We start from the raw sequence: 27125 nt of genomic DNA on the forward strand, positions 1-27125 counted from the left end.
GCCGCTTGGTGTGTTTCCCATTTGGGGACTGGCATCTCGCGATCAACAGACAAACAAAAAAGACCAAAAACAGAAAAAAAAGGTAGCAAGGGGGACGAAGCCCCGTATACGCGTAAAAAGAAAATTTATTGATAGGAAATATTGGTTTTTCCTCCCAAAGCACGGCAAAGCGCGTGAGGCATCATTATTAGTCCGTCCGAGGTCGTAAAAAAAAGGAATGGAACGAAAAGGAGAAAAAAACTCTATTGGCTCGTGCTCTCGTCGTTGAAAAAAAAAAACACGGAGAGAATCGCTGATAACCCCTCACACATTGAGGGATTGCGAGGGGTAACAATCTTTCCCCCTCTACAGCACGCGATGCTCGGCGCCGCGCTGATGCACTTGCGGCACAGCATCCTTGTCGGGAGGCGCACTGGCAAGGCAGTTTAGGTAAGGCAACACCTTATCCACGGGACGCACGGGTGTGGTAGGGACTTCCTTTACGGTAAGATAAATACCCTGCCGAAGGAAGGGATAAAGCACGCGGGCACGCGACGCGAACACAGCGCGAGAAGGAGAGTCTAACTCCCTTACTTTACATACAACATTACATTAACATTAGCGCATCGAGAAACTCGCCGCGTTTCCCCCTCTTTCTTTTTCGTACGATCACGAATTTAAAGCGAAATTCCTTTTTAACGTTCGGATAAGGCCACGGAAGGCAAAAAAGGAAAAGCAAACAAAAGTGATGTATGTTTTTTGTTTAATTTAAAAAGTGTAATAAAAATAATAAAAAAACAGGGAAAATACATGGAAATTTTCAGTAGATTTTGTTCGCTTCGGACGCGCCCGGTTAGACTACTGTGAAGGCTATGTGTATAGGAGGTATAAAAAATAAGAGAAACAACTAAATTCTTCATAACACGTGGATAACAACCCGGGTAAACAAAGAAAGACCGCTCCTACTACTCCTTCCAGCACACGCTTTTCTCGCTCGCAGCTCGCAGCTGCCAAATGGTCCGCAAATTTAAGTACTAATAATGTTGTTTAACGCTATCATTCTACATTTCTCGTTCGATTTTATCGGATTTCACCGTAAGCCACATTGCTTCAAGGCCACTAAGAAGTGTTGTGTGCATCAGTTTCTTCCCTCGCTTTTCTTACTATTTCTCTCTCTCTCTCTAATGCAATATAGGAATCATTTGCTAACCACTTCATTTACTATTCCTTTGTTTTTTCGTTCTTTAAGTAAAAATGGTTAAATGGTTACAAACAAAACCGTCCACTACTCGAACAATTCCTTTCCTTTCCTGTTGCTATCTAATCATTCAGCGCCCTTGAATACTTCTCTCCCTTCTTTGCCGGTACGCGAACGCAACTCCTAATTCTAATGGCACTTTTCTATTTTACATGGACAACAAAACACGCGCGCTGTTGAATGGTATGCTTTGCATTTTTCTCCTGCTTTTTCCCCCTTTTCAAACCGGCCTACACACGTCCGTTGTTTGCGAAATGTGTCACACATGCCACACACTCTGCTTTCCGCGAGGGCGACGACCGCGTTCTGTTTTTTTTTCTTTTTTGCTTTCTAAATTTTAAAATATATAAACCCTTGCAAAAAAATCCCTATTTTCACACCTCTTTCTGCACTCGTTCCCCTTAATTTTTTTGTTGCGAATTTTCCGACACCAGCGCAGCACAGTGGCCGCGGTGCGCGCGTGTATGATTTTGGTGGGCCGCTGATAAACCGACCCCTTTTTTTAAAGTTCGATACTCTTTTTTTTAACAATATTTGATCCCTTTTTTGCCGCGGAAAAACAACGATTTTTGCTTCATTTTGCTCGCATTGGGTTTTGAAAGAAATACGGCAAAATAATCACATCACGCTTTGCCTTCTTTCTTCCTTCTTTTGGGACCGGTTTAGTTCTCCGCTGCCGGTCCAGATCCAGGAGGCGTACTTGCTCCCTCATCCCATACATGTATATGAGCGTACTTTGTTCCCGTTTTTGTAGCGCGCGTTTGTCACATTTGCACGCGATTTGCACGCGCGCACGGCGTATCTAAATAACTGTTAGCTTGCCATTTCCCCACCCGATTATTGGCCAGCAATCTGCAAAATAGAATGAAGCGATACAATGTAAGTGTGTGTGTGTGTGTGTGTGTGACAGGGACAAGAAGCACGCTGAAGCGCATACTTACAACCAACAAATTGCCACTCTTTGCCCGCGTAATGCTCGGCTGCGGGCCGGTCTGTATTTCGATGACGCCAGTCTTGCCTCTGACTAGGTTGTGGGACAGTCTGCGAAACAAAAAAAAGGGGAAATTCACATTAATATTAGCGCGAACAAATGCTGCGCCTGATTGACAGAAGGGCAGAGAGTTCACACGTACGAGCCCGTATCGACGATGTTAATGATGCTGCGGTTCTTGGTCGCGTCCAGGATCCAGATGCAGCACTCGATGATGTCCGGCACGTCCAGTATCAGGTCGCCCTTGTCCTTCTTCAGCTCGAGCGGGATGCGTATCAGCATGATGCCGTCCCGCTCGTTCGTGATGCAAAAGTCCACCTTGTCCAGCGGGAGCCGATGCTTCTGCTTGTACGTTTTCCCGTCCAGCAGATAGACCGCCTTGTTGGACAGCAGGAAGAACCGTTCCCGCGGTTTGTAGCCGCGCCGATCGTACTTCACGACCGGGGTGGAGTACTGCCAAAGCGGTTGGGGGGAAAGGAAAAGCGAATTTTAAATTTTAATAAATGAACGTTCCCATTTTAGGTGGCAGCAAACACAACTCACATGCAGCTTTTCACCGTTCATCTGCGTGACGGTAAAGTTGGAGATTTGGGTCGCGTGCTGCTTCGCGATGCGATCGTCCACAAACCACGGCCCGACGCTTTCCGGGTAGTTGCGCTTGCTGTTCTTGAACACCGCCTCGGACAGGACCTTCAGGTCGAGCTGGCGCTTCCTTTCCGCGTTCAGCGCCACCCGGTAGCACCGGGCAAGGTGCAGCTTGTGCATCTGGCGCAACAGTATCGATGCGTCCTGGCAGTGCTTCGGTGCGGCTATCCAGGTGTGGTTCATGAACGACGTCGGCAAGCTTTTCGCCAGCTTCAGCAGCCAGTGGCGCTTGGTCAGCTGGATGAACGACCGGTTGCACTCGTTCGGTTCGTCGTGCCGCGTGATGAAGCCCTTGATGAAGAACCGTATCTTGGCCGCCGCGTCGCGCCGCCGCTTCAGCGTCTGCACTGCCAGATAGCGCCGGATGTACGTCTGCCCCACGATAATCTTGCGCCGAATCTCGAGGTACGCCTTGCGCTGCCGGCGTCCCTTCCAGCGGGCTTGTATGATCGAGGCCAGATAGTGTTTGCGCGCCTGGAACGCATCCTCCGTGTCGAACAGCGTCTTCGGGAAGCGGATGAAAATCTTCGTCTTGCCCATGCGATAGTCGTCCTTGCCGTAGCCCAGCTCGTTCGCCAGTATCTGCACGCCGTCCTGGGCCGGGCCGTGATAGTGGGGCCACGTCTGCCGGCTCAGGCACTTGTACCGCTGCAGGAACAGCTCGTACGTGCGGCGGTACGCGAACCCGGCCCGCCGCACGCGCAGATTCTCCATCAGCCCCAGATACTTCACCTGGTGCCGCACCAGCTCCACATCGAACTGGCCGTGCGTTTGCAGATCGTTCGGCTTGATGCACCGGATGTAGGACGGCTCCTTGCACATCAGTATGTCCATCAGGTTGTTGAGCGAGTTCTTGAACTGCGTCACGGCCGTCTCCGGGCGCCGCTTGCTGCCGATGTCCGCTGCCGGGAAGCAGCTGCGTATGATGCCGTTGCTGCACTCCGCCATCGTTTCCTTCAGGTCGCGGAACAGCAGATCGTTGTTCTTGTCCAGAAAGCCGTGCACACTGTACGTCACGTCGCCGGCATAGTGCACCAGCCGGAACTCGTCCCGGCCCATCGTCTTCTGCACCGTCGTCGAGGCGCGACTGTGACAGATGTAGTGCGGATGCGAACCCAGGTTGTCGTTCATCTTCGCCAGGAAGCTCAGATCGGTCGGATCGCCCGGCCGCAGACACTCCTCGTCCATCAGCGCCACGATGCCCTTGTGCTTTTCCTCGATCAGGTTGCAGATCACCTTGTTGTCGAAGTACTCCACCGGCACCCACTCGATGCCCTCGCGCAGGTACTCCTCCTGCTCCTGCTTCAGCGTCAGCTCGATGAACAGCTGCTGCAGCTTCTCGTTGCAGAAGTTGATGCAGAACTGTTCGAAGCTGTTCTTCTTGAATATCTCAAAGCCGTAAATGTCCAGTATGCCCATCACGCTGTTCTTCTTCGGCAGGTCGGCCGCGTGCAGCGAGGTGTTGATGCGTGACACCAGCCAGGTGAAGAGCCGATCGTACACCGCCTTCGCCAGTGCGTCGCGCGCGTAGATGGCAAGGTCGCGGTTCAGCGGGCTCGTCACTATCTCGCCCCGTGCCTCGATCGTACGGTGCGTGAAGGCGCTCGTTAGTTGCTCTTCGTTGCATCCCAAAAGCTAAAACCAAAACGTTGGAAATTAGTACCTAAGAGATTTGTGGCTAGACATCTTCGAAGAAGGGGTCATACCTTTGCAATCGCTGTGACCGATTCCGGCTTCAGGATTTTCGCCTTGCCTTCCTCCTCCGTGAAGCCGACGTTGCCCATATGAAGGACGGCAGCCACAATATCCAGAATCTGTCGTTGCTCCTGATCCGGAATTTCAATAACCGTCATCGCTTTCTGGACCATGCGGAAGTTGTCCGCGTCGCGGATGTTCGGGACATTTCCATTAGCCTGTTGGAAGGTTACGAAATTATTAAAAAAGCAGGTCTTGGTCATTTCAAATCTAAGTCTTTACTTAGTACTGCACTTCATGAATCTTTCGATGCGATTCATTCGTGTCATTCGTGACTCTCGAAACGATTCTCGAAAGATTGATGAATCTCCAGAGACTAATAAATCTCTGAAGATAAATGATTCATAAATCTCTGAAGACATATGGTTCATGAATCTCTGAAGATTGGTGAATCTCCGAAGATTCAATGACCCCAGCAATTCATCACTATTCAAGAGATTCATGATTCGTCACAGATTAACGAATCTTCAGAAATTCATCCTCAGGGATTCATAAAGCTTCTTCGAATTCTTTACAGATTCATAAATCTTCGGAGATTCAGGAATCTCAAACTTTGAAGCTCAGATTCACTCAATCAGTTCAAAAATTCATTCCGATTCATGAATCTGAATCAGAGCTACCCATCCCTAGTCCTTACCCCATCACTCAGATAATAGAACGTATCCAAATTCCTCTTCAGGTGCAACTCCCGCAACAGATTGTCATCCGCACCGGCCAGCAGCTGGTAGAAGATGTGAAAGTTCCGCTCCCCACCGCTCTGATGGATGACGCGCGATTTCTCCAGCAAATAGTTCAGAATGTTGCCGCCCTCCGGGACGCCGGCAAAATCGAACTGCACGTCCATGTACTTGCCGAACCGGGACGAGTTGTCATTCCTGTTCGTCTTTGCATTCCCGAACGCCTCCAGTACCGGGTTGCTCTGCAGCAGCTTATCCTTCACGCCCTCCACATTTTGCGTGTGGCCGGTGGCCGCCGCTATAAACTGTAGCACCTTCTTCGACGCTTCCGTCTTGCCCGAACCACTTTCGCCCGAGATTAAAATACACTGGCCGCGGTTCTCCTCCGTCAGCGAGCGGTACGCATTGTCGCTTAGCGCAAAGCTGGTAGGAAGTAAAAGTACGAAAGAATAAGAAGAGATCGCGGCACCGCTTGTGAGTTTATTTTTGCAGTTAAATAACCTTCAAGGGAAGGAACGCGTCCGACGCCGTGCAGTCTCGCGGGGAGAGAGCGCTAGAGAATAGGGTTTTTTTTGGGTTCGTTGACACTTACACATGTGGCGGGGCCTCGAAAAAGTGTCGCTTCCGGTACTCTTTGACGTCACTCTCGGTGTAGATTGGGAGCTCCTTGTACGGGTTTACCGAGATCAGGACATGGCCAATGTAGGTCTGTAGAAAAGCGAAAAAGAAAGACGCATTAGCAGTGATACGAGATACGGCATATGGGACAGACAGTCAGGGGCAACCCTTCAAAAAATGTATTGTAAAGTAATTTGATCGGTTGGCTTTTTGGCCGGACTGAACGCTAATGTCGAAGGGTCGTCGTACCATTTCCCAATTTCCAGGTTTGCAACCCCAATCGCCGACCGTACACAGTAGCTAAAGGATTAAAGTATCATGTTTCGATCATAATTCGCTTGTCGTTCATACTCCCCCCGCTCCATCCAGGTCAGTTCGATGCATACAGTCCAACGTAACGTCCGGAAGGAAATCGATACCAGTAGACGAGCTCCGAAACGGCAGCGAGCGTATGATTTATGATGGCGTCACCCGTCCCGAACTCGGATTATCACAGGGGAGAAAGCATTCTTGTGGCCTTAAAACACTCACATAGATAAGATTCTCCTGGAAGCGCTTGCGCAGGTTATCGATGAACGCGTCCTCGCTTTGATAGTCCTCCAGTAGCACCTGATCCTGCAGGCCTACTCGATCGCGATCGTGTAGTCCGCGCTCCATTTCGGTTGCTTTCCACCGTCCGCAGTTTAGTGTTCTGAAACAAAACGAAGCGAAATAAAACAAAGCCAATCAGTGAGTGGGACAGTCCTTACTTTGAAAGCCTTATCATATCTAAAAGGGGGTTTTAGCTTTGATATGGAAACAATCACTCGGATCGCGATTACCACTAATAAACCAATATAAGACTTTGGAAGCGTGATCTGACATTCCTCGCTCTTCCAATCGATGCCATAGTCAGCGCCGATCCTGGACCGATTATGTCACCAAATTGGCTTTTTGATTGTCACCCAGCGGCGGTCAGTCTTTATCAGTCCAAGCTTCTCAATTGCTCATTTCACAAGTGTGTGAAGTGCGCCACTTCGGTGGTGTTTGTCAAACCTGATCACGCGCAGCTCTTATCAGCGCTGCCTGTTGAAGGTGTTGAAAAAGCACTTGAAGACGTTTGATGATTTGCTATAGATATCGCAACGGAGACGTTGATTTGCTCTAGTTGAAAGCATTGCCATCTATTTCAAAATAGGCAATGTAGGTCCAAACTAAGACAACCTTCCAACAGTTTTTTTTGTTAACAATTTCATGCAATTTTTGGATGCGACCTACTAGCATTACCTTATTACTACTTTCCTTTCGCCAACGAGCAGTCATTGTCCAAAAAGGTTTAATAATTCTAATTGAAGATGTTGTAAATAATCTCTCCGGGGTGTAGTTCAGCATAATTGCACACTATTATGGTGATGGTATGACCCGTGGTTGGGTTTGTCCCACAACCACACTTATATGGGCAATAAATCTTAACTAGACATTTCACCAGACGGGGTTTTTATTGTAGTCACGTTAGGTCCAGTGCATAATTATTCAGATTTTTGACGTTTCCCGTTTTTGTGTGAATCCACCGCCGTAATCATGAGCTTAATAGACACAATCCCTTTTAAAAGAGACACACCTAGCTGCAATATCCCCGTTGGTGTAATTACACCCGGTCACAGTCATTTTTCATACCCAAACAAAACGCACGCTATTATGGCTGTTACGCAGACACTGTAAGTTAGAGGTAGAGTGCACAGATCATCTTACTCCATTTCTCTGCACTGCTTTTTGATTGATCACCGTGTGGCCCCCGTTGAAGATGAATAAATTTATGATCACAGCACGGCATTTGCCACTACACGCTGATTTGATTTAATACGAAAATTATCCTCACAGTAGCATCGTTCACCGAACAAGGTTTTTTTATAGCACAAGCACACGTTAGACGAGCAACGTCCAGTCAGATCGGCTACCGATCGGCTGTGTGGATGAGCAAGTCAATTTGTGAATCTCTAATGTGTGTGAAAAAAAAAGATCACAACCAAAAGAAGAAGTGAGATAGCACAATGCATTTAGTGCTGCTATGGTAAAGTATATCAGTGCGCTGTTTACTATTTACTATGCGAACGGCAAATCGTAAACATGGAAGGTTCAATGCAGGGTTGAGCAACCTATCCACGTATCTCGAAGATCCGCGTAAGTCGAATTTCACGTTTTTCAGCTAAAATACATTTGCTTGTTTTTTTTATCAAAACTGATTTATTTTTAATTAACGATTTAATGTTTCACATGATTAAAAAAACACATCGTCAACCATGGGTTGCTCAACCCTGACTTTTTTGTTTTGTTTCGGAAAGGAAATGACACAGAGATGTTAAAACCTTATTGCATACGATAGGATTGTAGTTAACGAGGGCATCCTAATTGGTAAGTTATACGATAGAAAGTAAAAAAGGGACACACATCAGAAGATCAGAAGATCATCAGAATCTTTATACCGATTCCAAATGATCTCTATTACCAGGACGTACCCCAAAACGCTTACCCACCGAAGGTGTTAACCCGTAATGATTGATCATAAACTAATACCAACAAATTTGAGATAAAAACAGTACATCTACACAAACTCCAACAAGCAAAGCGCTTGCATGATAAGAGGGCGTCCGTTTTTTTCCCATAATTACCCACACGCTCACTCTGTACTGGCGTAGCTGCACCATCAACCTGCAGCTGCACCATCGTCATCTCATCGCATGATCTCGCGATGCGTAAAATGCATTTTATTTAGCAGCTCGAGCCGCTCGTGTGGTGTTCGACAAACGAGGCGCATCTAATAGTTCCGGGAGGTGGTTTGTTGTTGGTGCTATTGAATCATTTCTCACCCTCCTCACGCGGTGAAGAAGACGAGGGGGAGACCGTAAACAACAGCGTTAAAGAAAAACGGTTCGACAAAATCTCCCCCGTCGTGATGGTTTTATGATCGGAGTAGTGATGCACACCTGCTTGGTTGGGAAGAGATAAGCGCTGACCCACCCGGTGCATTTCCCTTTCGTGGGCAATGAAACGCGTCCCTTGGCCAGGGAAAGGTAGATACAAATTACACCCTATAGAGTTAATCGACCAGCAATGGAATTAGCAGCTGACAGCGAGAAGAGCGAGAGTTGACAAGGGACTGAACACTGCACCCAATAACTCTTATCCTGTACGGAGTGGCGTACCATTTCCCAAGTGGAAGTTAGATCGTCGCAGAAATTAGATCACTTCCTTCCTTCGTTTGTCGTGATTTACACGCACCGATAAGAAGGCAACGTGACACGATTGTCACGTTGACGTTTTTTTTGTCAATTAGGAAGAGGATGGACTCTTGTCCGGGGTAGGAGGCACCATCCAACACTTGTTTGGCCTGTTTGTCCTCCGCCAATCGCAGACCGTTCAAAGTTTTACTGTCTCATCATACTTCATACATTTAGTTTGTCATTAGATATCAAGATTGCCTCCAATTCCAGCTGTTTTGATTGGGTACTGTGCTCCACCGAGGCAACATCATATGTATCACGCATGTACACCCAAAGGCGTATATGCGAGCGGAGCGTGCGCACGGGGGTTTTATGGTCATAAATAATTGTTTTACGATCGCATCGTTTGCCCCGACAGGAAAAGTATTATTGAACCCTTGTGGATGGGGCAGAGGGAGAAGGTTAAGGAGTTTGAAAGACGATGGCGATGACACACACATACACTGCACCGGTCGTCCACGATCCTATAAACCTCCGACGAAGGCAATCAGGCTTTGAAGTGAAGCATCCACCAGAACCATCTGAGGTTGCGGGCGGACCTTGAGAGGTCCGTTGCTCTTCACCGTGACTGTGACCAGCAGCAGTTTTACAATTCCCTTCAAACGAAAGTGTAATAGTAAATAGGAAGGAATGTAATGGTGTGTTATTGGTCGCAAAACAAAAATAATTGCCACGGTCAGGGACAAAAAAGCGATAACTTTGAGCATATTATACGCTTTTTTGTGGGTGCATGTTTCGCGAAATGTATAAATTAAAAACATTTTCCCAAAACAACCCCGAAGATCTTCAATTGGAGAAATTCCCATATATCAGCACCAACTCCAATTCGGAAGAGACAATCGTACGGGCATTAATATTCCAAAAAAAACCACCAATTTTCACCCAATCCGTATTTAATTGGCCTAGCTACCAGTGTCTTCTGTCCAAAACCACAGCTGTATCGGGTTGTTTAACATCGTTAATCTAACTCTCCACTCCGCAAGATAAGAGACAACGTCCCTCTTGTATGTCGCTCGTAATGATAGCCTGCTAAACACACATTAACACTCCCCGCCAAAAAAAAAAACAACACACGATCGGAGGAGACGGACACATATTAAAGGCAGAAGGTTTGTGCAGTCTGGCGTTACAAAATTTGCGGCCAAAATCAATCATTAGGATTAGCGAAACCGAACGAAGTAGCGGGAGAGTCTTGCGTCGTTGAAGAAGTGGCCGCAGCCCTATCGCACGCTCGATGCGGCGAATATGCACATATACGCCATGCCATACACACTTCATCGAAACGGTTGAGATAATTATCAGCGCGAAAGCCGATAGTAGCAACAACGGGGTTTTTCGCGATAACTGCAATCGAGGAGCGCATTGTATTAGGCGGGTGTTGGTGTCTGTGTGCTTTCTGTTTCAAATATCCCCTCCGCCGCCTCATTTTGAGTTTATTTCAATGGGACTATCGTTAAACAAATCGCAAAAAAAAGTCAGCACACGCGAGTAAGTACTTTCATAATCGGTGCATACAAGGTTACCACAGTGTGTGCGTGTGTGTGTGTTGTGACGCATGTACCAGTGCGGATACAGAGGGCGAGTGGGTGTTAATAAATCCCACCCCATCCCCTTCACTGGTTAATGTTAATCTAACAGGTCTTAACCACGCTCCACAGAGGGATTCTTTTGACACGGAAACTACCGGGAGTTACACCTTGCCAACTTCAACGACTGGACCTTGCCACTGGATGGATGATGTCAGTGATGTCAGATGGGGAAGATAGATGGCAGTTTTAAGGGTATTACTTTTCACCACCACCACCTGCACCACACACTCCGAGGCGCTGCATGGCAGGATTCGCTCACTATCAAGTGACTCATCACATCAAGTCGTTACGAATGACCAATTCCAATATTAATATGCATACACATATATTGGAGCTTGGAAGTCATCGTTCACACCTTTCCTGCTTCCAGTTCATTCAAAGTCTAACCACACACACACACACACCCCTTTTTGCTGTTTTTGCACCGTAAAGTCATCAACCAGTTCGATTGTTAGTCATCCACTTTTGCAGTAAGGTTGCTGACAGCCATCCTTAGAAGGAGAGTGTCCTTCCGCGGTGTGACGGTTCAATATTTGATGCGTCATCTTTTGAGATGGGAGTTCTGTGTGAGTGTTTTTGTATGATTTGGTTCCCAACAGTTATCTAAGGCAGTTTTTCAGGGAGGTTTGACGCAACTTTACGTGACGTTTGACGCTCCAAACGTTACAGTCTGTTTATAGAATGTGTCATTGCAAGGTCTTATGAAGAAGGCACTTTCAAGGAATATTTGTTCTTTTGGTTTTCTCATAACATCACAATCACACATCACAACTCACCTTAACACTCACAAACACCAACACAGAATCAAATCTGTTCTGCAAGGATATTGCCTGGACGATGTATCTCCGTTTCCTTTTTAACGATAAAATCACTCTTCTCACACTACACCAGCAGCAACATTCATGCCCCGTCAAAAGTCTAATTGGAGTACCAACAAAGAATGCAGAGCAACAATAACTGAACCGATGGTTTCGCCTGCCACTTATCGATTGATTCGACTATCTTCTGTTTCAACAGGAAAAGCGCCCCCACCAGCCGGCAATCACCGACCTGCAATCTTATCAGTGTGTCGAGCACTTTATCGCGAAGAAGCGGGACCGACCAACGACCAAACCCGTTCGTTTATTTAGTTTCGGAGGACGCAGGTTGATTTCGGTTATCGGAGACCTCCCGTGTGTCCCAAAAGTGTTGAGGCTCTTGGTGGTGTGGAGCTTCTTCTAGCTCTGCAGTAATGCATGCGTGTGTAGGTAAACACACTCAACTCAAGAGGGTGTTGTCTTGAAGCGAACGGGTAACGTTCCACGTCGTCGTCTTCGATTGGAGATGCTGTGCACTAGAGAGAACACAGTGTCGGTTGCATCGAATGCAGTTTTGAAATCGATCACATCCTCTGATCGATGATAAAGATAGACTGAAGTGTCTGCGTTTCAACATCAATAGGGGAGAAAAGCTTCCGGCCTATTGTTTTGTTGTGCCAGCTACAGCTTTTTATGTGTGTATTTTCCATGTCAACATAACATTCCAGCGTGGATTGTCCCGGCTGTTGGTGCTGATGTTGAATGTCATAAAGTAGCTATCAGCGGTGCGATATCTGCCCGACCTGCTGGAAGCTATCTTATTATTGTTCCGCACAATGCTAGTACACCGCCATAAAAGCGTCCCTCAAAACAAACTCCAGGGGAACTATTTTGATGGCAGTCTGTTGTGTGCCTTAGGAAATTGTCATAAAACTCACATATGCCTCCCGTTCCGCTTCCCTGGCAAGGAACCTGGAGTGCTCGAGGTCACCTTCCATCGAGTCATATGTCTGTCAGGAATGCAAACATGTTATCGCACACAGTTTGCCAGCTGCCTGCGCCCACGTTCCGGAACACCCTTCGCTCGAGACCTGGTAAAGATCTCCAAATATGCCGACAATTTCGTGCGTTATTTTCTCTTTCCTCTATGACGTGAAAATTCACAGTACGCATGATACCGGACGGATGGACGGAAAAGCGCAAGTATCAACCGTAATTAAACGAGGGCCGTGTGTGTGTTTGAGCGAGGAAATGAAACTGAAACAACCCGCCGATGGTGATGTGTTGCGTGTTCGTGCGCGCGTAGTACTGTGCGTGCTAAATTAAGTTTATTTTCCCCCGCGTATGTCTACGCCACACACAGCGTACAGCTGGTTGGCAGGTTTTGTCCGTTTTTCCAGACGCGCAGACAGGCGAAAGGAAATAAACAAATACACGCGCTCGGTGTGCGCCACATTTTCGATGAGCCGTGGGGAGATGGAAATTAAAATTCATCCCATTCTCGATTCCAATGCGATCGGACGATCGTGTCCACATGTTTGCAAACTTCACCACTCCTGCTTCCGATTGTGATTTGTTTATTTTGATTTTCAATTTTTATGGCGTTAAATTTATGGCATGTTTTGCATTGGTTGGGAAGCGAAACAAAGTCATTTTGCGGACGAGGAAGTTAACGGGGTAGTGTAGCATTGGTGATTGGATGATCGCTAACAGTATCGCTTGTCGATCGCGTATTTTATATTGATTGATGTTATTGTGCAGAGTAATACAAGGTTAATTTAGTATTTAAAAAAACTAACCATTTGAGAGTTTCAAACATATAAACTGATCCAGTTTGTCGCTAAAGTCAGTGGTTAGCAACCTTTTCAGTTTAAATTCATTTTTAAGATAATAAAATTTGGTCTATTAATTTTGTTCAAAATCATCAGGGATTTTATTCTGAATATTAAATTTTGTAAATGCGTTTTAGCCATGGAAGCGAAACACAAAACATTATCACTTTCCGCATATTTTTCCGGCCTGTTTTCAGAAGTATCAAAACATACATTCACACGGAAGTGATATTAAAGGGCCAAACAACAATGTTTATGGTTGAGCAATCGTATGTTGAAACTGAAGGTCATTTTCAATTAAAACCATCTTTAAAAAGTGTTCCATTTGATTGATTCTAAATATTGATATAATATATTAATTCATTTTATTCGGCCCTCGTAGATCAATATCAATAAAAGCAAACAATTTTATGAGTTTTTAGAACAATTCATTAATAATAGAATTTTTTAATTTAAAAAAAAAACAGAATCAAACCTATGTAACAACAAATAAATCTTGATTTTGAAAAAAAAAAAACTCACTAAATAACATCTTCTTAATAAGCAATAGACTTGAACTGGGAATCACAACATAAAAGATTTCCATTCACTGACCTAAGCGATCAATTGTTGATCGTATATTTTCCTAATGTCAAATAAACTCAAGACAAAAAATGTATGACCCTAGGCTATGACACCGATTTTTCGTTGGGGTTGTTGTAAAAAATAGATATTTGTTTAACGCTAACCTTTTTGAACAGATAAAAAAAAACAAGCAACGAAACGTCCATCAACAGCGTTCCACAGGAATGTGCGTGCGCGCTTCTACAAAGATAGCCCCAGTAGGAAATGGGACGTGTCGATATTTTTGTAAACACGTTTTGACAGCCAATGGACGATCGTTGAACGCTGCCAACAAAAAAAAAAGGTAGGACACGACTCACACAAAAAATAACGCACCAATTACCAAACAAACAAATACACACACAGCCATTTTTCAAAAACCCATCTCACTCACCTTTTGGTGGCAGGAAATTTAACGTTTTAATTAGTGAAAACATAAGGTATTAGTAGTGGCGTACGGAGTGGAAAGCGTTGACAGAATCGGAGCTACTTTTTTATAGTGACAACAATGCACTTTGAAGGGCATCAACGTGAACTGCTGCTACACAAACTGGTGGGATCTTTGCTGTTAGGGAACCGTCTACACATCGAGTGCAAGTGTGTATTAATGAGTGTGCCGAAAACTATCTAACCATTAACCTATAAACTGAAACGCTCCCAGAAGCTGACCGCCAGCCAGCAAACCAGGACGTATCAGGCGCATGAGGGAATCACATTAAAGCGCACCGGGTATTTAACCTTAATGAAAGCAACCCAGCAGCCAGGGTCCCTAATGAGGGGTGAATCTTTGATGAAGAAAAGTAGCGGACCCGGAAGAAACAAAAGGGCCGCCCTGTGTATCAAATTGAGCAATTCTACCGAGTTGATAGTCACTCACTCTGGTTGCCAAGTTCCCAGGAGGTACTCCGACTCTACTGACAAAACGGATGACAGCTTCCTCTTTCGTTGCCATCAAGTGTCATCACCCTTTTACCTTCTCTGCAGCTTCAAAGATAGACGAGATGAGTTATAGCGCGTATTCTTCCCATCTTTTCCGGTTCCAAAAACTCGAGAAGAATCTGGAGGGCCTGGCGGGATCCAATGACACTCCTCCCGCTTGTTTGCATCCCACACGCACAAGCACAAACGCAAGCCAAAACTCAAACGCACGAGCCAAAAGGTTCTCCCCGAATGGATGCGCTTTCTAAAAATACTTCCTTCACTGCTAGACACACGCGTGCGTTGGTGGCAGTTTGGCTAGAAGTTGCTACTACTTTGCGTAAAAACCCTGCTGTGACTCTCTCGTGCACGTGCTGGCTGTGTCGCGGTGCGGTCCATTTGCGGACAGCTCTAAAATTATTTCCCAACAACACGAGAACCCGGTAGCTGTCAAGCGATGGGTCGAGACTCTCCGCCACTCCAAACCATGATGCGGCCATCGCTCGTCAATGTCGGTTCGGCTAGATGTAGTGATACTATTTTACGGAATCAAATGATCTTCATCCCCTCTTTCGAGGTTTGCCTTCAACTCGATCGAAGCGATCGGGTTGTGCTGAAGTTTGCAAATATCTCAGCGTATTTCTGGCACTGCAATAAAACCCAACCGAGAGGACTGGACATCTTTCCAGGGCCTGTCAAAAATAGAACCACGCCGGCGAAAGATCGGCAAAAACAGCACCGACGCCGATCTCGAGGAGAGACCTTCGCACCGTCGTTGGACGGTCATTGGTACGAGCAATCACAACAGCAAGCTCAAACATTCAGAGCAGGCCGAGCACGGCACAGCGGAACCCGACTAATTGCAGGACCGGGATGCGATAAATCAACGCAAGGGGGTTTTCAAGAACGGACCACGATCGTACTGACACAGGTCAGTTCCCGAACCAAGACGACGACGACGACATCGAGTGTCGAAGAGAATTCTTCGACTTCACTTGAACCCTTCAAGCGGAAACACACTTAACCGCCACATACCGGAATATCGGGCTGAAATTGAGATGGTTTTTATGGCTGACAGGTTAAGTTCGCCCGCCATCGGAATGATAAATGCAATCTTCATTGCCCAACGGACTGTGTGCTCTTCTCGCTTGAGGTAGGTTACCGGTATTTGCAGCGAAAGCGTGAGGATAAATCGAACCGGACAGGTGTTAATTTAAAGCTATTTAACCAGCAATTCATTAGGCGCAGCACACTTCTACCCTGTCATGGTTGATCATGTTGCGTGATGTTGAGGTTTCAGAAGAAAAAAGATCACTCAATCGTTCAGTTTAGGGTTAATATTTTAAACACCGCAACGAAGCAACACACATCGCAACTCGTGGCTAACACATTCTGCGAAAATACACCTAATCTTCCTCCATTACGAACAGTAGTAGTTGCTTCAAATGTCACGCCACGTCGCATTTAAGCTGCATCATTATTTAGCAAAACCAACCCAGCAGCGCAAAACTGTTTAGTTTCTTCACCCTTTTGCTTGCGCTGGAACAAACGCTTGCGAGACAAAACATAGAGAGCCAGGCAGCGGAGGGATGTTGTTTTAATGCTTGCCCAACCAAAAAACCGATTTCGTCCGGCCCGTTTTGAGATTTCTTACGGTGGAAACGATGGCGGCGGCGGCGACGAAGACGACGGATGCGTGCAAATGGCCCAAAAAAAGAGGACCATCGCAAATGACTCAACTATAGCCGCTCCTTCCCTTCTTGCGAGCTGGCTGACGTAATTCTGATGTGTATCGCAGCGCGCACGTGGACATTAGGACATTAGGTTTAGTTTCAAAGCTCTCATAGCCCTGCTGCCCTAATTTAGTTTTGCAACGGTGTATTAAGTACGAAGCACGGTAATAGCTAAAGCTGCAAACGGGGTGGAAAGCACGTAACCAAAGATAGGAGGAGGCAACCACTGCCCGTTGTATTATTAACCCTCGCAGCAAAGCGAAATGTGCAACCAATTATTCTTACCAAGGTTCCATATAAATGTCATAGTCCCTTGCACTCCAAAACGGGGCACCACAAAACAGCTCAAACTTTCTGCTTCAGATGCGTTTGCGTCGTACCCTTCGTTTTGAGGTAGGGATTAGATCATAATTCAAGACGAGGATCAACCCCTCGATCGGCCCTAATCTGTTCTGAGTTTGGTAAGGCCCCAACCAAAACAAACCCCCTTGTAGAAACCTCCCACATCGTGTGCTCGGTGTGCACATTTGCATATAATGGATAAATGGCTTACCTTTTCCTTTGCGATTATGGAATAAATTAATCGTTTGGAAGCTTCCTTCACATGTGTGCTGGCGGTAAATTATACACACTTAACGATGTAAGTGCACCCAATCCCAGTGTTTGACAAGGAGAGGCAAACATCACGCGCACAGGGAAATGGAGATGACTTACAATCAGCGTGTGCATACACCCCGGCAAACGGAGCAGAAGTTAAAGATCACTTACGCCACGGTAAGCGAGTACTTCACAGATCGTACATCATAGCTTGGGAGTAAGAGTATTCTGGAGCTTTGTTCCGGAACGAGCGTATTCGCTGGAACTGCTGGAAAGCGCTTTTGTCTGTTGTCATTTCCGTTTGGGATCACCTTACTTCCTTTTACAAGCCCACAAGTTTCGGGAAGCAGTTCAAGTTCAGCAACTTCTGTAAAGAAAGCCTGAGGGTAATTTGACGCCTCGCGCACGATGGAGCCACTGAATACTCGTTTTTCAGTAGAAAAGAACACATGCTTTGGTGGAGGTGAACAGCGGTGGCGCTTAAGTATCTATTCCTCCAGGCAAAACGACACACACTACCCATGTTTTGCGATCCAATTTGCCTCCATTTCCATCCAGGTTGCGGAAGGTGTACTAGCAAACCCAAGATATCATCATACAACACGGATGAGATGCACTCTAAAAGGTACAAAGAAAATGGCAAAGCCCCACTGCTCTATATTTATGAAGTGTGTCTGGAGGCTCGTGCTTCGTTCAAGGTGTCTCACTATTCGAACCTCGCGGTATAAATTATGACGGTGAAGCAACTGGCATGATCCAGTAACACACACACACACGAACTGATTTGTCGTGCTTTTTGTTATTGTGTCTACCATGGGGAATAGCGGAGAGACACGTCCATCGTCACGTTCACCATGTCTACGGGCGTGAACTAATGACAATGTTTTCATGTTTATCTGATTTTTGTTTACTTTACTTTTTGTCTGGAGTTTCTCTGGCTGACCTTACGAGCACTAACTGTGCCAGCGGGCACACGCTGCTGCCGATGCTTGTTCGGGAAGCGTGAACTACAATGTATCGCTTTTGTGACCTAGTACGGCATCCTCCCGATTTGTACGACGCGAAACACGACTGTCACGAAATTGGACGCCTGCTGTACAGCAGATGACTTCCAGAAGCTTCAATGATACACAGCGATTAATATTGCAAACTAATCTACACACTCATCCAGGAGAAACAGGAAGAAGTCATCTGCCAGTCCGGAGTTTGGCATGATTAATTTTGATGACTCACAATGTTCAGTGACATCAACTGACATGTTTCGAAAAATCCAACAGATGCCTTGTTTCTACGGCACTGTGGATTGATTGCTTTTACCAACAAATGATCCCGTGAAGCTGGATCGGGCTGAAGATCGGGCAACACAGCGACAGCCTGAAAACAGGTTTAGGAGATTAACGAACGCATGATGTATCGATACCATCGTCTCCGTTTAGTGACTCATAAAGCCAGTGGTGTGTCGTTAGCGACCCGTTTGCTGATGCATAATTTACAAAACGGAGTTAAGCTCAACCGAGCCAAACAGCCTACAGCAGCAGCAGCAGCGGTAGTAGCAATAGTAGTTTGCTCATCAGGCTTTAATCGAAAATGAATCATTTGGAAGATCAACAAAATGCATGTGACAATGTTGTTGTTAGCACGTTGCAGGGTTGCGTTGCTGTGGGCCATCTCTTCCCATTCGGAACCCTTCGACTGTATTTGGGTCAACACGATCAGGTCCGATCGATGTTTGCTGTACCGAGAGACGCAGACGCGATCCATTGCAGTTGTCCAAACAATGGTGGAGACAGAGAAGAGATTGTGTGTGTTGATGATTTATTGTTACTGAAAGGTGTCGAACAAAACACCGGGCGAGCATCACAGGCTGTGGGGGCTTTCTGTAGGGTGCTGCTGTGAATGTAAATAAGATGGCGACCGGGGCTGATCAGCAGGATAGCGCGCGTGCGGGCTACTGACACACTGTGCACATAGCGTACTGGGGAGGAATAATTTATCATAGCTGGGCAGGGGAAGAAGGCCTGTTGAAAGATCGCTTTTGATCGCTTTTGTTGTGAGTGTTTATTGTTTTGACGATGCCCCCCCCCCGCCCCAGATCACTCTATGCGTGCGCGTCCATAAGCAGCGCACAATGATTGAGTTAACGAGTTTCGAGTGAGGGACGTGTGCATCGACGGAGCTAATGGTTGCAAAGTAACGTCTCACTGTCTCCGACCGTGCAGAGATGTCGAGGTTTAGTGATCGTGAATCAATCAAACACTTCAGAGAGTAAAGCCACCACGCTATCAACACGATCACGGAACAAATCTGATGGGCAATTAGTTACGTCTAGTTGCTTATCGATCGATGTATCGGTGATCTCCAAGATCGCACCACGACGACCGTGATGCAAAGGCAACGTATCATTGCAAAAACAGAAAAAGACCCTCTCTCTCTGTTGGGGCTCTTCGCCTGACAGAACGAGGTCACTCGGGGAAGCAACAAGCAGACCACTCCCTTGTTACTTAGTCGTTCCACGTACGCCCTTTACGTTCGGAGGGGTCAGTTTCAATATAGGCTTCTCGGTTTACAGTCCGCACATCCGCGCATTGTACGCTGCTTGTTTATCAAACAAGCTGCTGACAAGAAGAGAAAAAGCAACACAAAGTACATGAGAAGGATCCTGCCGATGGGTTATTCTAATGAGTGTGGCGAAGAAAGTCTACGCCGAGGTAAGTGAAAGCCACACTAAAAACGTGCTTGCTCGTGCTGCATACAGATGCTTTCGGGCAACGAATTTTCTGCACAAACTGGAACGACGACATGGAGGGCATTTTCATTTTTCTCCAGATCCGTGGTTCCACCATGCCGTTGTTTTATTTCTTTTTTCTTTTTGCTCCTCTTTAAGGTACGGGCCTGATCTGACACCATGACGCAGACGCCATGCGCGTGTGCAGTCTGGCGCGAAAGAGTACTCTGTCATCTGAAAAGTTGACGTTGACGCGGAATTTTAAGTGCGCCCGCATGAAATCGGGTGAAAGTGACCGGGCAGGCGCAGCCGTCTTTGGCCAATCTGACCACCGAGGGTCACACCGATTTTAAATTCAACATTGTCAATTCGACAATGGAGGGTTTTTTTGTTGTTGTTGTTTTGCTCTCAAGTGCACTCGTCTGGTTTGGTAAAAACTGGAGCAGAGAAGTCGGGGCCCAGAGAAGGATTAGCAAACAGAAAGTTTGCGCAAAGCATCAGCTCGGAAGAAGTCACAGGCGATGAGTGTGTGTGTGTATGTGTGTGTGTGTGTATGTTTGAGCAAAATATTGATTTAAGCGAAGCGTTGGTGCATTACTTCGAAGACTTCAGTCGGTGCCTTTTTGCCATCATTTATGTGCCTTTATGTTAGCAAAATAACACAAAAAAGCGTTTAGTTTGTGATTGAGATCTCACACTTTGAAGACGACCGAAACTGTGGCCATTGCAATTGCCAAGCAATTACGAGCTTCCCCGGCCGAAGGTTAACCCCGCCAAACTAAAGGTTTAGTAATAGCCATCGTTCCATTATTAACCCCAAAAAAACACCAAACCGTTACGCAAATCTGACCAACTGTGTGCTGTTGAAAAAAACACTCCCCGATGGCCATTTCGGTACTCTCTGCTGGAAGTTGCAGTAACCAACGCAGCCGGCTCCACGCTGGCGCACCCTTTTTCATTTTTGCACAAAACTCTTGTACAGTTTCTCAGCCTTCAAACACGACCCACCGTGTGCGAATCGTGAAGAAGGGTTGAAAAGAAATTAATCTTTTTCTCGTGGTCATCTCGTAAAGATTCTCCGGCAGTGTTTATGGCACCGGCAAATGGCGCCAGCGTCGTGTACAAATTAAATGGCATTCGGTGTGACGCCGATTGGCAAACTCAACTTCCGCCATTAGCGGTCAGGGAGGAAAGACTCAAGGTCGGTCAACGATGCTGTCCAACGGCAATAAATGGTGCGAGTTGCGGTGCCTTGGCAGTTTTGCTGTCACCGTCATCAACCGTGGACGATGATGATGATGATGGAGATGATTGTAGAACCCGCAGGCAGTGTGAAGTGAAGGAAATCCATAAAACCCTTGATTGGAACGGAGCCAAACGGCCAAAGCCTTGGATGAAGATTGGAGCTTTGCTTTAGAACCTAAAATTTTGCTATCTTTGCTCAGTCCAACCATGTTTAAAACGCCTGGAGAACGATTTCCCAAACAGAAATTTGTAAAAATGTATCATTTTTTAGAGTAAAACACTTGGCATCTTCGTATCGCCTTGAGCGTTAACGGCAGGAGAAAAGGCGTCTTCCAGCGTAGACACATGCGAAATCCAATAAAAATTGGCTCGATTTGCAAAATTCATCTCTCTCTCTTCTAAAGGCAAGGACACAACCAAGCAGACCCAACAGGCGCCATGGTAAAGTAATAATAAAACCCACCTTGGTCTTGGAAAACGAATCGAGGCAATGAGCGTACAAGTTGAACGGCAATAATGTAAAATACACGCACGTGAATGACTCATGACCAAACGAGACGAAATTGTACACTCCGCAAGCGTGGATAAATCCCAAACAACGCAACCACTCTACAGTGCAGATCTTCAAAGATGGCCTTCGCAAATGGATGATTTGGTTGGCCTTTTCGTGGGGGTACAACAGCCCCACCAGCCACGAGCCGAAAGATCGAGTTGAAGTAGACGCAGCAAGAAGTGCATCATCTGCAAGCCTATTCGTACGTTCTTGAACAGTGGTTCAACAAAGCAACAAAACAAGCGTCACACGCCAGATTTCAAGACCACCGTTTCTACCGTTTATTTTTCTGCTTTCGAACAAAAAAAAAAGACCTGGAAACCTTGAAAAGAAACGAAACCTGTGCGGCGGAAGATCATCTTTCTCGCACCACAGTCCGCGCACACAGCATGACGTCGTTGGGCAGTAAGAAATCCATTTTTTTTATTTAATATGCAAACGATTTGATGCGTTTATAATCGCACAACGGGCGCGCGTGCTTTCGATTTTTATTATTGCAATCCACTCACGGGGTGAAGATCAGTACCTCTCGCGCCCACCCCCGGGGGGTGGTGATCAGCCCCATTTCACTTTCGGAAGATGCGATCGAAAAGTGCTCGAAATCAGCGGCTTAATTCTTCCAACCAGTTCCGAAACAAACACGACCGTTTCCTACCGGTTTTTTGTAGTTGGTTCCGTTTTATCATTCATTTCAATCGGTCTGTGTCAATGTGGAGGATAACAAAAATACACAGAAACGCACTTTACTCCAACAGGGAACAGGGGAGAGTTGCAGTCATATCAAATAACTGCTTTGCTAAGGGCATTATGGACGGAAATAGTACGGCGCGACGCTATGGGAGGAATACAACATTTGCTGTCTCTCGGTGACTTATACCCCCACCGCGTTAGGCGTTCATTTATGCTTTTAGGGCAGATTTTGTAGCAGGGCGGCAACTTCGTTGTTTTTTCCAGTCCAAAAGGTGGGACATTTGTATATGTCTCAATGTAGGCCACAGACAAGGTGGGACGACTTATCCAAGACGTTTTCAATAATCGCCCTAGAAGCCCTAGATTAATTGTCTTGCAAGGCGAGTGTGAGAGAGGGAGATTAGACACGTTATTAAAAGCATCACAGGTAACTTCACGTTGTTGTGACCGATTTCGTTTCGAAGCTCGGCTTCTCACTCCTTTCAGTGACTTATTCCCAAAATGGATTGCGTAAGCTTTTGTCCCGAACACACACAAAACAGCTGCGCTGCTCTGCTGTGTGCCGATTGATCGTTGCCCAATTTGCACCACATTCCATCGCAAACGTATTCCCATTGCCCCGTTTTACACCACACATGACTCCTACTCTTCTTCGCTCTACTCTTTTTCTTTCCCGATTTTTGGCTTCACATTCCCATCACACCACCACAAGTACGCAGGTACACACAACAGGCGTTAGAAAAAGCTTCAATTAAATTTGGAATGTAATCTGCGCACACAAACGGTAGATTCGATCTAGCCGCCACCATCACCATCATCAGATCGAAGCTGATAAATGAAGAGGCCCCCCCCCCGGGGAGGCTTTGCTGCGGGATGCTGGGGATGCTCTTTTTCAAATCCAAGATTCGATTAAGCACGATTTACTTTAGATCGCACAAATAATGAAGCGCATTTTAGGGGTTCAATTAAGATTAAGATTAAGAAGATTGCACCACACGCTAAAAGCTACTTTAAAAGCTGAAAGATTAAAGCAATTAGAAACCATCGAGATGATTTATATATATTGGAGTCATCACATAACATTGAAGATCGTTCGCAGCAGATACACAACAGTAGAACTTCTCCTTATTCTTATTGGTTCAATGAACTGCAAAATACACTGTTATTACACACAAGGATCACAGGAACTACTTGAATGTCAAAGCTCAGATGAAGCAACTCAGAAGTCTGAATGGGAATAGGACTTGTCCGCCCCTGCAAAAGCCAGCGCTTCTATCCACCAGTCCACCGCACACTGCTCCAGCCACCGTCGATAAAACTCATATAATAAGAGCACAATTTGTCTTGTCAGGAGAGCTACAAATAGCTGCATGAACCCCCTTCTGGGAGTAACAGACTCGCCTAACACCAACCTGACTGATACGTTACGCAAACGTTTTTACAGGCACACGCACACATACACACCGGTAACACAATTAGAGGCGCAAAACCAGAAAGCACCTCGATTCCGATCCCGAACCTCTCCACAAAACGACATCTGCATCAGGGCAGTGGCTAGCAGCTTCCTCGCCGTGCAGCTCCTCCGGCAGGGTGCCAACTGGTGCCGGGTACGTAATAGCCGTACGAGAGTCCGATCATCTGCTACGAATCGGTCGGGCTTGGGCTTCGGCTACTGTCTTAGCAGCATTCGCTACATCTTTCGGTCAAAACCGACGCACAACAATTACTCTACTCTACTAACAGACTCACACACGTACAGACAAATTTCCTTCACGATCCGGGGCCAGAAGAGCCCAGTATCCCTTTTCTCCTCTTCCGAAAGGGTACAGAGGTACTGAGGGGAACTGAGTTCGCAAAAAAAAAGAAATATTCGCGATGGTTCTTCAAAGAGCAGCAAAACACGTTTATGTGGTAGGTGCACTTCTGGAGGCACCAATACGCCTCCCAGCGTACATTGTTACGTCCCGCGGTACGCAGACACACAAAAACAGGTTTCGCTCATAAAGGAAAAGGGTCTGTGGTCAAAGCATAGGAGCATAAGGCGAACTTCTCTGCCAGCCGTACATACGGGAGAGGTTCGAAGAGAGCATAATGTGATACAGCGGCTTGTCTGTGCAAATTTCTCGCACACTGCGCGGGATCTTTCGATCCCTTTGCTGAGTGTGTATGTTCGTCGTGTGCTTGAGCGCAAAACACGATTGCCCACTACAATTAGTGTTAGACACTCGTGGCAACAACTGGAGACATTTCCCGGCATTTGCATTCTTCAAGATTTTGCAATCTTGAACCACAACAACCCATGTAAAGAGCTTTTCAATTAGCAGTGGGAACACAAGGCGCCGTTGACTGAGTTTACACGCGCTGTTGGTCATCTTCTGATCCACCTTGATCATCATCATCATCATCATCATCACCGTTGCCGTTGCTTTTGGCGCCTCATAGTCCCGCCCGCCCGGTAGCAGCGTTTGGGCCATAGACCCACAATTAGTTCGGTTGCTTAGCACGCATCTTCTTCTTCCATCCACATGCAGCTGAAGTGATTGTGGCCCTCTGCAAGAATAGTTCCCTCGTGTTGTTTGCGCGTGTGTTTGCTGATGAGCTTTATCAAAAGAATCGCACTCAACGTAGAACAACTTCGAGAAGCGAGAAGGAGAAACAACAACAACGGTATCCCCTTCTCTGAAGCTAAAAAGTGGTTGTGTTGTGCTGCTGTGAGAAGGAAATGCCGAAAATTGAACCACCGAAAAGGGTGCAGCATGTAGTCCCGGCGGGTGCAAACGTTTGCTGTGGGGCATTCTGGGGCACAGTGGTCATGGTAAAGTTTTGATTCAAAACATGAAGGTTAAAGTAGTTACTATATCATAGGTTAAAGGTTAAAGTATGTAGGATTATATCATATTCTTTCAGCAAAAGTGTCAGAGAGCCACAACAATGACAACGAAACTAGAAAACTAATATTTTGATTAAATTTAGTGTAAGATTAGTCACAAGAAAAATTGAGAAATAACCAAAACTGGTGCTTTATTTTTAGTCAAAACATCAAAAAGTAGGTCAAAATGACATTTATAGTTTATTCTTTACATTATAATTGAAGTATTCAAAATATGCCGAAAGCCAAGCCGAATATTTTAAGTTCATCACATGATATTGTACCCCTTTGAATACGCATTAACTAATACTCTTTCACTATTATTTCTAAGAGATAGGTTATTATTTCAATTAGTTTTCAATTGATTCTCATTTATTTAATTACATGAGTCTATTAATTAAATTCCTTTGAATTATCCTTGGTCAAATATTCACTAATGTTGCCTTTAAATTTTGTTTTGTATTTCATTTAAAGGATATAATCATCGTTTAAACCGTTTTTGTTTGTCTTTTAAACACACTATTTAAGTTAAACCTACACAATGTTCAATATGTCTTCACAGGGTTTCTCTAGCCAACTCAACACTGTAAGCTTCATTTCAAATTCGTAAAATCCCAATGCAATATTGTCAAATGTTTATCGAACGTATCCAAAGCAACCAATGACATATCATTCGAGTTTCCATTGTTATTGTTGAAATGTATTTCACGGGATTGAATTGTTGGTGTTGAGCTGGCTAGAGAAACCCTGTATGTTTAAGTGTATCCTGTAGTAATGCCAGCCCCCTACGGGACACCATCTTGCCCCGTTTTGCAACCCATTCCCAAATGTTATGACGTAAAGCGTTAGCGATCAACACGGGCAAACCGTTCTACGAAGAAAACATTGAGGGAAAATTCACCTTCGATCGCGCAACAACCGCGTGCAAAGCAGAAAAGATGTAGAAGCGCATCTTTTTGCCATTTCCTCCACACACACACACGCAAAAAAAAACCCCTCCATTAGTGTAGCTGCTCTATCCCTTTCGGTTCGCATTCTTTTGCCAAACATCAAGCCGAAAGGTTGAACCGCGCTTACACACGGGCCACTATTTGAACCGATATCTGACGATGTACTACGTGTGTATCGGGATGGTTGGGATGCCCCGTGCTGTTCGGTTCATGGAACGGGAGAACCGCTCACCGAAACTACAGTTTCTGGTGCACTGTGGAGCACCAGAAATACCCGAAGGCCGCAAGCAAACCGGGAAATGACCGATTGCACACACCGCCGCCGCCTGCTTGGAGAAACGGTTTTCCCGGTCCTAGCCTGTACTGATGGGGGGATAAAGAAAACGGTACGGTATTGGAGTTTTGTGTGTGTGTGTTGTTAGCATTCTTCAAAGCATTCCCCGGCGAGCTTTGAGGCATCAGTATAGGTTACAGGTGGTGGGAACGAATCCAATTCACAGGTGTATACAATGTTGGGGAGTCATCCCAAAAAATGAAAGATGAGCTTTTGGAGCATATGATGTAGAGAAAAATTGAAAAAGTTTCTTGATAAGGATTTTGAAGATCAAAGATATAATTCTGATACCACGCAAGGAACTTGTCCCGCCAATCACGTAATCATCGCAGCAGGCCTAATTTACTTACCGTTGTTAGTCGAAGAGCAATGTCCAGGCACCGGGTCCTTCCCGTTCACTACACATCCAAGTAGCGCGTAAGCGTGAATAGCACCCAGACACACACTAGGAGCTTGACACTTTAATTCCTGCCAGAAACAACAACAAAAAACACTCAGGAACCTTAG

General features: G+C 45.9%; 1 protein-coding gene across 2 annotated transcripts; it reads right to left on the reverse strand.

Annotated features, from left to right (window-relative positions):
* Positions 1 to 725: 725 nt before the first annotated feature.
* On the reverse strand, positions 726 to 27083 carry LOC120954694 (unconventional myosin IC). 2 transcript variants are annotated; one of them, XM_040374845.2, is made up of 9 exons: positions 26969 to 27083; positions 6455 to 6614; positions 5898 to 6013; positions 5266 to 5728; positions 4580 to 4786; positions 2772 to 4508; positions 2371 to 2681; positions 2179 to 2278; positions 726 to 2089 (listed from the first exon to the last, which is right to left on the reverse strand). In XM_040374845.2, the coding sequence occupies exons 2-9, from the start codon at positions 6578 to 6580 to the stop codon at positions 2075 to 2077; spliced, it is 3075 nt and encodes a 1024-aa protein (XP_040230779.2). In that variant the 5' UTR covers positions 6581 to 6614; positions 26969 to 27083; the 3' UTR covers positions 726 to 2074. The 2 variants fall into 2 exon arrangements, with proteins under 2 accessions (XP_040230779.2, XP_040230778.2); XM_040374844.2 differs by lacking the exon at positions 26969 to 27083 and adding an exon at positions 11549 to 11768.
* Positions 27084 to 27125: the final 42 nt, after the last annotated feature.

The sequence above is a fragment of the Anopheles coluzzii genome, chromosome 3 (genome assembly GCF_943734685.1).
Source record: "Anopheles coluzzii chromosome 3, AcolN3, whole genome shotgun sequence".
NCBI lineage: Eukaryota > Metazoa > Arthropoda > Insecta > Diptera > Culicidae > Anopheles > Anopheles coluzzii.

Coding starts and splice junctions, on each gene's coding strand:
- LOC120954694 (XM_040374845.2), bottom strand. CDS start 6,580: ATGGAGCGCGGACTACACGATCGCGATCGAGTAGGCCTGCAGGATCAG. Junction 5,729..5,897: donor TTCGAGGCCCCGCCACATGT/GTAAGTGTCAAC, acceptor ACTTCCTACCAG/CTTTGCGCTAAGCGACAATG. Junction 4,787..5,265: donor TCTATTATCTGAGTGATGGG/GTAAGGACTAGG, acceptor ACCTTCCAACAG/GCTAATGGAAATGTCCCGAA.